This window comes from Ammodytes marinus (genome assembly GCF_949987685.1).
Source record: "Ammodytes marinus genome assembly, chromosome: 22".
In the NCBI taxonomy this organism is placed as follows: Eukaryota; Metazoa; Chordata; class Actinopteri; order Uranoscopiformes; family Ammodytidae; genus Ammodytes; species Ammodytes marinus.
In genome coordinates, this window is record NC_137226.1 from 22,471,151 (window position 1) to 22,485,059 (window position 13,909).

Here is a 13,909-nt window from a genome sequence, read left to right on the forward strand (position 1 = left end):
CCAGTCACCTCTAGTGAGTTGTGCCCTCCTACCGTCGCCCCACCACCCCCCCCCGTCTCATTGATGGTCACCCGGCCTTCACGGTCAGCCGGGTTATGGACGTTCGGCGCAGAGGGAGGGGCTACCAGTATTTGGTGGACTGGGAGGGTTATGGTCCAGAGGAGAGAAGCTGGATCGCCAGGGGCCTTATCTTGGACCCCGCACTCCTCCGGGAGTTCTATGCCAAATACCCTAATAAGCCTGGTAGACCTCCTGGAGGCGGTCATTGGGGGGGGGGGGTACTGTCATGACTCACGGCTCGGCAGTCTCTCCTCCTCCTCTTCTGTGTGTTTTCCCTCGTCTGTCTCTCTTTTTTTTGTTGTTCCATGTGTCGGCCTCCCTGTTGGCATGTGGGCGTGGTGGCACTCCAGGGCAGGCTGTTTCTAGGTGTGGATCGTTGGGCTAATCAGGGCTCTCTATTTAAACCTGTGGACTCCAGTTATTCAGCGCCAGAGTATACTACGTATCAGAGCGTTGCCTCCGCTGTTCACCTGTCCTGCTCGCCTGCCTGAGGTTTCCCGGATTACCCACCTGCCTATGCTCGCGGCGCCGCCCTGCCGTCCAGTGTCCTGCCAGCCTGAAAATAAACTTTGTTCTAAAACTGACTACCTGGGTATCTGTTCTGCTTTTGGGTCCTACCTCGAGCTATCATAACACAAACCCTCTTGCTCAGCCTTGTCCATGAAGGGAGTGTGTGTGGAATAAGGACTGTGCTTCCTCACTGTGTTTCCCTTCTGTTGACGAAGCATAGCCTTACTCAACACATCTCTAGCCATGTGAGACAGGTGTTCCACATACGTTTCTTAACAGCAGATCATTCTGGCCTTCCTCCAGTCTCTGTGGGGAGGAGCCTGGCCATGGTCCATGTTTGTCCCTTAGTGGAAGGCAGGCCCTGATTGGTTCATGTAGTCGTAATCAGTCATGTTTGGACCAAGCTCCTCCTCAGCTGTAGCCTGGAATCCAGACCTGCCGCTAGGCGCTGGCAAATTACATTTTCTCTCCATTGAAGCTCATTAAATATGTCAAGAAATCCTAAGCTACAAATCAAATCGTCGATTCTGATATGGGCGAGCCAGAGCATGGTGCTCTGGGGTGGACGTAACTGGAGGACGACAGTGCTGTGCATGCCCCATCGTAGCCGTGATAGTAAACAAAGATGGATGCGGATATGTTGTTTGAGACGGCTTTGGCCTCGACACTTTACGATTTGGAAGACGGCACTCAAATCTTTCATTAGCAAGTAAAAGGAATGTTCTGTTTTGCCGACCGACCATTAACCCTGCTGTTCGCTAAACGAACGGGTCTTAATATGTCACCTTGTTCATTGCTCTGATTGGTTGTTGTGCTATCCAATTGCGTGCTGTGGTATTTGAAATGCACGCTTAGGTGCCGCCCCTTGAGTTGGGAAGGTCTATTGATCGTGGCCAGACCCTCTATCATTCCAGATATGGGTCTGGATTTCCAGGCTACCTCAGCTGAACTTCGGGAGGGATAGGAATGTGAAGCTTGTGAGATCAGGCTGGTCTCACCTGGCTATCAGTTCTCATCCCTGCTCAAAACTAAATCCTTTTGCGTCATCATAATAATCTTTTGCGCCAGTTTTTGATTCTAAAGCCGCTACATTTAGGACCTGATGGTTAAGGTAAGATTGAAAGGTATTCTTCTGGGGCTTTAAGTCAGACCACAAAACACACTAGCAGGTTAGCAGTTGCAGGATACCACTGGCTGGCATACTGCATTTTAAGAACACCACATAAAACATTTCACCACACTACCAATAGGTTGGTGGATAACCACCAACATACTAAAGGTTGTAAGGGTTAAAAATATCTAATCCACTCTGGGTTTTCTCTTTCTAGGAAAGGCAGAGGGCTCCGAGGCCTCAGTGCCAGCCTTAAAGCCATGTCTTCGGACAATAGCAAAGTTCTTCTCACACCACGCCTTGCCAGGCGACTGGCCGCTGTTGCTTCAACAACCTCACCTGGAGGTGAGTCGCAGGGCCCGTCTGAGGAGAGAGAGGTGGATGGGGACAGAGGGGACACAGCGGCCTGCACTCCTCCCACACGCTCTCCCAGCATCAGTGCCTCCTCATCCTCCTCTTCTTCATCCTCTCCAGCCCTGGAGCCAGCTGCTGAGCTGCGCAAGGAACCAATGAACATCTATAACCTCAACGCCATCATCAGAGAGCAGGTAGAATACACTTCTCCTTTCTCTCCTTCACCTTCACTTACTACAATCACAACTTTCTTAGGACTTTTTTGTCTTTACTTTTTGCCCTCTCTCAGTCTGTCACTAAGATATGACACCTTTAGAACACAATGGTCTGTTTTGTATTTCCGTCTCTTGCTTTTTCAAAGGACTATTATAGTTTATCTCTTTTCTTTCCTCTCATCTTTTACCCCACAGATGAAATCCCCCCTCATCCACCTCCACAAACCCCCCAAATGACTGTGTGCACATACTAGGTTAATAAAGCAGATGTCATTCTTTAGGCCAAATTCCTCCTCATTCCTCTTGTCAGTCCCTTGCTAGCTTGTGTTCCCCTGTGGAGCAGCTCCAGCAGCCCTCCTCCTCACCCCCTCCTCTCTCCCCCAGGTCAGACACCTCCAGCGGGCAGTGGAGCGCTCCCTGCAGCTCTCCAGACAGAGGGCTGCAGCCAGGGAACTGGCCCCTCTGCTGGACAAGGACAAGGAGAGCTGTCTGGAGGAGATCCTGAAGATGAAGTCTCTGCTCAGCACCAAGAGGGAGCAGATAGCCACGCTCAGACTTGTGCTCAAAGCTAACAAACAGGTGACATTTAAACTTCGTCATGAATATTGAGTCAGTGGTTTGGGTAGGATTGCTGGCTCAACAATAATACAGAGACATGGTGATACATATTATAATGGTTCCATTTATATTGCCTGTCTTTATATGACTTCTGCACAATGAATATTTGCATTAGTAAAACAATGCACAGGCTAAAACACATACACATGGTCTGCTGGGAGATTGGATAGTGGATACTTGGATAAAACAGAGCTTTAATGATTTGGATTTACTGTAGTGTGTCCTAGCACCAGCTGCACTATGCATTGTTACTTGGTAGTGGCGCACAGGGATGAGATGCACTACACCCAAGTGAAGTAAGCTGTTGTTGTTGCTGCAGATTTGCCCAGGTGTAGTCTTTATATGGTTAAATGTGATTAGTAGAGAGGGCGCCCTTAGCTCAGTTGGTAGGGCGTCCCCCCCATGGGCCTCGGCCAGCAGCGGACCCGGGTTCGATTCCAGCCCGCGGTCGTTCTCTGCATGTCACTCCCCTCTCTGCCCCATTTCAACTCTGTCTCTACACTATCAATAAAGCATAAAAATGCCCAAAAAATATATTAAAAAAAACAAATAAAAATTTGATTAGTAGTATAAACTGGTGAGGTGAGGAAAGTGAACGTGAAATCAAAAACACAAGATTTGTGGTGTGTGTGTGTGTGTGTTGACTCAGACGGCAGAGGGGGCTCTGGCCAACCTAAAGAGTAAGTATGAAGCGGAGAAGTCTATGGTGACTGCCACCATGATGAAGCTGAGGAATGAGCTGAAGGCCCTGAAGGAAGATGCTGCCACCTTCTCCTCTTTGCGGGCCATGTTTGCCACCAGGTCAGAGCAATTGGAGGCCACTATTTATTTCTGTTTTTGATGAACTTCAGTCGGATAACAACATGAAATGTATAAGATGTTGTTTTCTTTCAACCTGCTGAAACCTGTTCAGGTGTGACGAGTACATGACCCAGCTGGATGAGATGCAGAGGCAGCTGGCTGCAGCTGAGGATGAGAAGAAGACTCTCAACTCCCTCCTGCGGATGGCCATCCAGCAGAAACTGGCCCTCACCCAACGCCTGGAGGATCTGGCCTTCGATCAAGAGCAGACCCACCGCAGCCGAGTGGGCAGGCTGACTCGTAGGAAGACCAGCACCCCCAAAGTAAGTCCCCCGGCCTCTGCCTCCAACCTAGAACAAGGCTCCACTTCAGCTTTGGTCCCTGTCAGCCTCCCACCTTCAGACCTTACTACAACTCCGTCAGTTCATCCTGATGGATCCACAGTGCCCTTTAGCCCGTCTGTAGTCAGTGCAGCTGCTGCAGCCTTGGCCTCATCTCTGACCTCCCCTAGATCACACATACCCAGTCCTCCATCAGCAGTGGTTGGCTCATTGGCCCCAGAGAGCCCTCCCTCTCTAGAGGCTCCCTCCTCTCCCTTGGCACGGAGCCTGTCCTCAGCCCCTCTGAGGCTAGCTCACTCCCAGTGGACCTTGGGGGTGAGGACGTTTGTTGTTGACTCCCACAGTTTAAGTGTTAACATGTCGCCCACTCTGCCCCGTAGCCTCTCCAGACACTCCAGCCCGTCCTCTGCTCCCTGTCCCCCGTCCAGCAGCAGCAGTAGGCCGGGCCCTAGCCCCTCGTCTCCCTGGCCGAGACGCTCCACGTGGAGCCCCTCCCCCCGGGCTCGGCCCATGTCCAGCCTGACGCGCTCCTCTGTCCTCCATACTCCTTACTCCTCCCCACACAGCTACCTCAGCTCCTCTCCTGCTCTCACCCCCTCCACCTACAGTCACAGCCACTACACGCCCCTCTACCCCAGATACTACAGTTCTTACCGGCCCCGCCAGTGACGCCCTACTCTAAGTCTTTTTCTAGAAGCCTTTTTAAAGCTTTTCCACCACACTCCTTGTTGACACTAACTCCTATTATCTTTCTCTGTTTGCCAGCTGACAGAGTGAGGTCTCACAGAGAGGAGGACAGAGTGCTTTCCTCTTTCCCTTTTCCTATTTTTCTGTGCCTAAGCTTTGGCCAATGGGTTCTGAATGTTGAGTGACTTTGCTCAGGGATTTGACATAAGGAGCACAAGCAGCCCCTCCCTCCTTTTATTGTGAGGCTATTGGTTGGTCCACAGGAGGACCTTAATAGAGACTTTTTGAATTGAATTTTATTTTTTTTGCATTTAGGTTCTTCAGGTTGAGACAACACATGCATAAGGTGATATTCAAACACTTACTGAACTTTTGGTGGAAAGTTTTATAGTTCTAATGAAGGCCATGGCACATTAAATACCATCTGTATACTATTTTCAATGTAATATCCACACTGTTTTAATTGATGGTGAATCCGATATTGTATGAAAAAAAATACAAATACTGTAAACCACATCTTTCAGCGCAAGCATTCTCATTCTCATAAGGTCCTTGGATTCTTCAGAGTTCAGTATGATTCAAATAGATATTGTTGTGTTAAGAATAAAAGAGAGACTGCACCTTTTTCGCACACCTCACCAGCACTGCAGCCATGTTGGGGTGCTTGTTTGATTTTTCGATTCTTAAATTAAAAAATGACGGATTGGCAGTCACCAGACTTTCAAAAATAGTTTTGTTTGAAGCATACTGACTCCTTTAGTGTTTCATCTTGAATCTATAATCTCTCTCTAAGAGTGTTTTCACATATAGTTCTCTATAAAAAGAACCAAACTCTGGCATCCAAGTGGACTGAAAAGAGGTGACTAATAGGACTAAGTTATTTTGGAGGGCTGAAAGGGACCGAGTGTGAAAACACCCTAAATTACACTCCTTCTTGTATGATGAGATGGCTGTGGATTAAGAGTAACGAAGAAGTCATTGGTACATATTTGGCCCGATTCACTAAGAATGGATTGTGCTCGCTTATAGTTTTGGCAATAATCCACACAGAATTAGTACTAAGTGGATCTCTTCCCAGGCACCATTACAGTCAGATGTTTTATTAAAACCATCAGCTAGGATTTGATGGTGATGAATGTTCTATAGTCTGCTTCACATCCACACAGGTTGGCTGTTACACACAGATCGCAGGTTTATACGGTGACATTGTTTTTAATAAAGCAACACTTATTGAAAAGTGCTGAGCTCCATCAGAACGGTTTTATTCTTTCCGGCGATTTGAATTTTCTCTGCAGACTAGTCTGGACCCAACCCCTGTTTGGCCCAGTTAACTTCCTCCCAAAGACTCTGGCACCAATCACAATCGGGCTTTCTCTCCAGGTGGGCTAGAGGCGGGCTTAACACAATGACGACAATGAAGTGACGGTAGATCATTGGTCTGATTGGTTGAAGTCTAGTCATCTATTGGTCTTTCCAATTGCGTAAAGAGGTATTAGCCTCGTTTGAGTTGGAGCCGTCTTGCTAAGACCTGCGCAATTATGACGCTCGTCTTGCTGAGCGCACAGCATTATAGTTAGACTTTTTGTCCGACTTGCACCTGCGGCTGGCTGCGGCTCGGCTGCATGAGACTTTGAAGTCCCGCGGGATCAAGACGGACACAGACACTGGAGCAAGACGCTGCAGTTTCTCCCCACGGGCTGCGGGAGCTAAATGTTTGATGGGAAACGTCTTGCTGACAGGCGGAGCTGAGTGCTAATTGGGAGTTTAAACCCCGTGCCTTTGATGCGTTTCCCCAATTGGTTACGCAAAAGTCTGACATCACTGCTCAAAATTAAATTACGATCCATTCTTTTTGATTTTAATTTATGTTTAATCATTACATTAGGCCTACTCCGCAGTGTATGCATTTAAGCAGAAATATATTTAATCAGAGTTAAACCTCCACTGAACTGAACCCTTGACAGAGAAATAATTTGGAAAGCAATAATTAGCATGCAGGTTTAACTCTCCTGTATAGATTTATTAAGTGAACACAAACTCACATTAATTTGTGGTGAAGTGATATCTTTATACCATTAAGATCAAAACATAGCCTTATTTCCAGTGATCTAAATTGTCTGGGAATTGTATGTTACATGTGACACATCATAATAAAGTTCATCATAGCCATCTCTACAATAATAATAAGGGATATTTTATTAGACCTTTAACTGTCTTTAGGCCGATCATATTTGTTATGTGAAGGGAGAAATACTATACCTCCTTTATTTGGATTTGTCAATTATTTTTTATCACTTAAAAGTAGGTTTTCTAGTAAAATAACAAGAAAGATAAAGATGTGTGGGGAATGGGGATATATCTTGTTTCTTGTTTTGAAAATGTCCCTCGCTTTTGAAGCATTTACTCCTCTGTTTTTTGTTCTGCTTCTAATCAGTGTGCATGTGTAGCTCTTCTACGAATATGTTTCTAATAAGCTTTCAAAATAAAACTAGAAAACGAACTGCATCCGCAACAGGGACGCTACTTCCGACGGCACATGCAAGTCGAGCCGACTCGGAGCTGTCCGGCTTCAGTCAGGCTTTTTCGTCACTCCCCTGACTGCACTCGGCTACTCTCGTCTACTTTCCAGACGAGCCGAAACTGGGGTTGAACGAGCCTAATGTGATCTACGTCCGTTGATCCCGCCTCTTCAAACTCAGAAATGACAATGTCGATTCCAGAACAATGTTCAGTCTTAAATAAGTTTGAGCTGGCTAGATTTCTCCTAATATAACTCAATATCAATTAAATATAATTTAAATCTTATGAGCTTTGAAGAGAGAGAGAGAAGGACAGAGACATAAAGAAAAAGAGAGAGAAATAGTGTCTGGATTAAAACACAGTTAAATACGGCGGTAAATTATAACTGCCTGTGGTAATGAACACTGGTCTCTATGAATTAGCTGCTTTTTGAAACAAGGCTTATTTGCATGGAAAGGGGGGAATTTTGCTCAGAATTTTTTAATATTCACTCATTTACATACAAAGACAATGCTGTGTTTATTTTCTCAAAACGCATTTCTAAAGAATTCCAGCAACTTTATGAGAAACCATATGATGAAATAAGGGAATTTACTCCAACAAACAGGTGATTTTGTAACAACAGACCCTGCGTTCCAATTCCCATACTTCCATACTATTTAGTATGCCAAAAAAAGATTTAGGATGTCCCAATACATGCACGTCAATTGTAGTATGCTGAAAATACATAAATGCCCCACTAACTCCAATAGCATTTTGGAGTATTCGTCTTTATTCTTGACATTTCTCAACATAATGAAAAGAAAATCTTCCTTATCTGATTCTCTTTCTCTCCTGCCCTTAAACTCTTCTGTACTGTAGTATGTAGTGTAGTAAAAAGAAAGAGTATGTGATTTGGAACGCAAGGAGAGTTCAACCACCTGTTCCTGACACACTCAGGAAGAGGAAGTAATTCAAGACTTTAGTGACTCACTAAAGGCCAGGACACACCAGCCCGATAATCGCCGTCGTCAAAAAAAAAGACGAATCTGTTTGGTGTGTGCCGTGACGTCGGCCGACGTAGAGGTCGTCGGGCTTGTTTTGAGCATGTCGGCCGCCGATTGAACATGTTCAATCGGCGGCCGACCGTCTTTCATTTGGAGCAATTTGATTGGTGGAGGACTAGCGAATCAGTGAAGCCCGGAAGTGAGGCGGGTAGCACAAACAGCTAACAACAGCTAGCCATCGTTTTAATGTGTTTGTTCGTTTCGTTTTGAGAGTACTCACATGCATCAACCCTTGTTGACTGCTCGACACCATGCTCGACACTCTCTGCTAAAAATTGTGCTCTTATGGTCCATAAATATAAATACGTATTTCTATCTATGTTTATGCTCTAGAGAGATGTCCAATCATTTCCGGCTTTCGTATTTTTTCGGGCCACAATACAGATTAGCGCCGCCTGCTGTTGTGGAGACATTACGTCCCGCGAGCGTACGGAAAATAAACAGTCGTCTCGGTGTGTTCTTTGGCCCCGACGGGAAGACTGGAGCTTCCTGAAACGGCCGACTCCATTTTTTGCGTAGTCGGAACATGTCGGACTGGTGTGTCCTGGCCTTAATATGGTTGACTTCAGAGATAGATTGGTAAATTCACAGTTTAGCGCCCTCTTTCCATGCAAATTAAATCGAAGGTCAGATTCAAGTTCAAGTCAAGTTAATGGAATTATGAAATAAAAAGACACATGCTTGTTGATATTTTATCCAGAGTCTCAAGATAAGATTGGGAGCCCATTGCTGAGATAGCCTCGTTAGTACAATGACCCGAAGCAGTGGGAAACTTCTAGCTTATGCTGCATTCACGCAATGACGGCAGAATTGGGAAAATAAGAAAATCTACAGTTAATGTTTGGAAAACAGATTCAAACAAGTTATAACTGTGTTTTAATTTGCTCTATTACAGTTAGTTTTTTGATTTTATTTAGGTGTAAGTGCTGGTAAGTAATGGCAGTAGCCACCAGTTGACACTTCTCTTGTAATTTCTAGCAAGTGGGATGTATTGTAGCTTTTAGAAATCCCTTCTATCTTTGACTTAGATTTAGAATTAGAAAGCGGAATAGCTTTTCCCACTCTGCTACCTTTTAATTACGGCCTGACAGATAAAGCTGTGTTGCATCAAACCAGGAACAGTTTTTTACATCCATCAGATGTGATTAGCAAACAAGTCACCGGCACATCTGAACACAGACTCATAATTGGTGGTGGGTTTACATGCTGATTTTGTCAAATCTATCATTTTAGCTGAGATCCCAGTCCAGCACATGATACTGTATTCCCTGTGTCTATGTTTGCCTTACAACACTTATTATACAAATAACTGCCTGGAAACCAAACCTTTTGTTGATGTGTATTTTTTTTATTTTCAACAACTGCACCTCAGGTTCAAATGTTGTTATTTTTGTGCATTTGTGTTTAGCTTAATAGTCAGATGTTTTCTTTGTGTGGGCTGAGCAGTATACAGAATGTGTTAATACACTCCCATGTTCCCTTCATCTTTTCTTGTACACTTCCCCCTTTGCATCATTCCAACCTTTCTCCAGGGGCCTATTTCAGGTAGCTGGTTTTACATACTCTGGGTTTAACCCTGCGCTCTGAGTTGGTAAACTACGAGTTGGTAAACTCAGAGCGCAGGGTTGATAAGCAACTCTGGGTTTTCGGTTTCAGAACAGTGGATCAGCGTTGGGTTTTTCCAACTCTGAGCGTGTTCACTCTGGGTGGAGCGTGTGCATAAAAGCCATCGTCAATGGATCGCTGATAACATGATTCACCATGGAAACAGAAGAAACAAATGATTGATCCTCCCACTTCTCCACTTCTCAAAAAAGAAAAAAAGAAATCTCCGCTCCTCCCACTAGAGTTAGAAATATTAACGAATGAGTTTATGGTAGCCTATGGAGAAGAATTAACGGGATATTGTCTCATAACTCTGATCTAATCTTCTCGGCAATTCAGAAAAAAACAGAGCAAACATTTTTTGTCAAGATAATCATTTCTCTTCCGTATGAGAAGCCATAGTCTATTTTAAAAAGTTACGCATATCAGCTGTAAAGTAATAAAGCTGGCGCGGCACAGCATTGCTTACAGTGCCTGAAGCCTACTGTGCAGTAAACAGAACAGACTGTCGCTTCTTTTAAATGGGGAGTGAAATACATTAACGTCAAGACACATTAGGTGACAGTTTCCATTGAAGAGCCTGATTGATTTATTACCAGATCCATTTTCCTCAAGTGATCACAGTTTAAATTATTATATCATTTTTATATTCATATTAGGCTATTTAACGAGGCTTGTCTGTGACTTTAGGATCGCACAAGTGAACTACAACGATCGCGTGCAGCCGCAGCGTTACATGAATCCACCTGACATAAATCTGTTCAGTGGCACAGACGTTAAAAAACATACAATAGGCTACAAATAGGTTTATTAATCTGAATGTAGAGCATGTCACGATGTGTAAGGTGGCCGCCTATTTGAACGGACCGAGGGCTGAGAACAAGGCTACTGATCAGATAAATGATTGGTCAAACGTAAAATCATCAGGAAATGATAAAAACATCCCGATGGAGATTTCTATAGAGTGATTTTGCTTCAAACTGTACAGGGACGCGTGTGACAGTGACACTCTTTCTTCAGTCGGAGCTGCAGCGTAAAGTGAAAACAAACTCGGGTAGGTCTAACCACCTATCCAGCAGGTTAGACCCACGGCGTATGTTGCCGCAGTAACTGACTCTCGGTTGCACTGAACCTGCTACCTGAAACGGAAAACCCAGAGTTTCCACCAACTCAGAGCGAACAAACTCTGGGTTGCCTCAAAACCAGCTACCTGAAACAGGCCCCTGGTCTGTTCTACCTTTAATAAGTGCAGACATGAAGATGTCTTAAATCTGATTTTGAATGAAAAAATGGCATTTGAGGAGCAGTCTTTTTTCATTCTCTGTATGCTACCACTAAATCAAATATTAGATTTTTCATGGTAAATTGTGAAAGAAGTACGATTATATGTTTAGACACGACACACAGTGTTAGACTGTTTGTAAATTCACTTTTTCAGGTTATGTATTATCATAATGAATTGACAACACCAATGTTTTTCTTGTTTATACAATGAAGTGCAGATGGCATCCTTAAGTGCTGACCATTTTCTAAATTATGCTTTAGGTTTTCCGATTTTTTTATATTTTTTCCCATGTTAAATTAAAGATGGCACAAGATTCCCTTTTTGCTCATTGGACAATTGTTCATCAGTAATGTGCTTAGTGCTGCCACTCAAAGCCAACAGATATATACAGTAACAATAAAACTCCTGAAGAGAATGGCAGTCCTCAATTGTAAATACTGTTTTTGGAAGATACTTTTCTTCCTCTGATTAAATCATGTTTTTTCCATAACAAAGTTTCCTGGTATACCTTATAATCGTAGAATATGATTAGTTAACACCTCATCATATTTTCAGAAAGACCCATGAAAGAAACTATCCAGCAATGACATATTATATTCAGCTGGATAAGATAGTGAAACAGTGAGGAATGAAGCTTTCTACTATTAAAGCTATTTCATTGCAGTTTCCCTCCTCATCTGCATCTTCCATCTTTGTTTTGAGACTAACAAGTCAACTCTTGTCAAATCCACTTTAGCTTTGATTGAAATCTGTTGACAGTTGGAATTGTGAAATACTGTATATTCATACCGACATCAATGGAACACCAATGAGGGTCCGCTCCCACCTAACCAAAACAAACCAATTTAGCTTTCTCTGCATTGCTAACATTGGATGGATTGCATTTTTTCTTCTTTGCCTTAAGACTTTTTTAGTCTAAATTCCAATCTTCCTTTAGCCATGAAATAAATCCACTCCCTGGATTTAAGATCAAATTTTTTTCAAGAAAAGTCTGCATAGCTTGAACTCAGATTTCCTGCCCCAGCATCACCTTGCAATACTGATCATGTCACACAATAGGAAGTTTTATTTTATTGTGATTTCTTGCTAGGAATTCTGTCCCAATACTGTAAACAGAACCTCTGAGCTGACTGTTAAATGCCATACCACTGAATGTGTCTGTTTCGGTTTACTGTCTTAACACTGTAAATGCATGTGTACATACCAAGTATTTTAAAGCTTTAACTGTACAATGTTATGTTAATATATATTCTAAATATCAATGACTTCATACTTTCTGTCTCATATTTTGTGATTGGGTGGTTGATCATCATTGTCTTCCATTATTCCACACTACGGACATTTCAATCCAAAATTACCATTAATAGTTAAGAATCTAAGTTCAGACTATATTGGCAATGTAGTATACTAAACCTTCAACTTCAACTTCAACACACTAAAAATCAGAAAAAGAGGAATACCTTAATCTCATTTACCATAAAGACACAAAGTTAAACCCATCTTAAACTTACTGCGTAGGTAAGTGCTGAGTCCTATTTTTATTCATTTGGTTAAGCCTTCATTTGGTTCTGTGTTTAAATGTGAAGCATTTCCAGTGTATAGGTGTGAGTATCTAACAGAGTGAGTTTCTTGCAGATGGTCAGTAGCCTTCTGCCACAGTGCCGTTCCTCCTACCCTCACCACAGCTGAGGATTTCAGCTTCCTCAACTTCTTTCACGGGTAAAAGCAACACACACACAGCTCCAAGCACACACTAGGAACACTAGTTTAATGCAAATTAACAATAAATTGAGCATGCTTACACATTAGATTAAAATGATGGATACGGTAAGCACTATGCATTCTTAGCATCTTAGAATTGTCACTGAGAGCATGTTTGTTTCATAATGTTAGCATATAGCTCAAAGTTCAGCTTGCCAATATTGCCCCACTTCTAGGTATTCCCTCACTCAGTTGCTACCAGGACTGTAGATTGTTAGATTGCAACTTTAGGTGTGCAAGCTAATAAGCGAGAAAGGTAAAAGATGGGTTTAGCGTTAAATATAGTGTTGGAATGTCAAATATACCCCTATGTTTTCACAAAATGGGAACGTTTCTTAGATGATTACCCTTAATTATATTTCCAATATTTTCACCATAAACATGTAACGCTAGCCTGGAAATCAAGACCTGCCGCTGGCAATTTAAATTTGCTCAGCAAGTTGGTCTGGAAGCTCATTAAATGTTTTGGGGTTGGCCAACGATCGAACGGTTGGTGGTTCGATCCCCGCCCTGCCACTTGTGTCATGGTTGCTGTGTCCTTGGGCAAGACACTTCACTCAACTTGCCTCGTGTGAATGTCGATAGTCAGTCTGCTATCGGTGTATAAATGTGTGTGTGTGTGTGAATGGTAACTTGTAAATCGGAACAGGTCTCCCTTGCAAAAAAGTCTCCGGTCTCACTGGGATTTACCTCTATGAATAGAGGGTCAAATATATATGTATTTTTTTTAACCTATACATAACCTGACTAATGTCAGAAAATTCTGAGATACGTTTCAATTGGTTCTATCTGATATGGGCGGGCCAGAGCTCCATGTATGGTGCTCTGTGTCGGACGTAACCCGATGACGACAGTGCTGTGCCTGCGCTGTCGAGGCCGTGATAGTAAACAACAGAGATGGCTGTGGATATGTTGTTTGAGTTTGAGTTTGAGACGGCTTTGGCCTCGACACTTTACGATTTGGAAGACAGCAAGTAAGAGGAATGTTCATTGTA

At 43.4% G+C, this 13,909-nt stretch overlaps 1 protein-coding gene across 1 annotated transcript in view; it reads left to right on the plus strand.

Annotated features, from left to right (window-relative positions):
- The window catches only part of LOC307268448 (protein bicaudal D homolog 1-like), a gene marked incomplete at both ends in the record, with an annotated part of 85,011 nt that extends 80,332 nt beyond the window's left edge, over positions 1 to 4,679 (plus strand). The window contains 4 exons of the mRNA XM_080051079.1: positions 1,899 to 2,229; positions 2,635 to 2,829; positions 3,518 to 3,669; positions 3,782 to 4,679. Coding sequence (XP_079907205.1) covers positions 1,899 to 2,229; positions 2,635 to 2,829; positions 3,518 to 3,669; positions 3,782 to 4,679 — 1,576 coding nt within the window. The remainder of the gene's footprint in view (positions 1 to 1,898; positions 2,230 to 2,634; positions 2,830 to 3,517; positions 3,670 to 3,781) is intronic.
- Between the last annotated feature and the right edge of the window lie 9,230 nt (positions 4,680 to 13,909).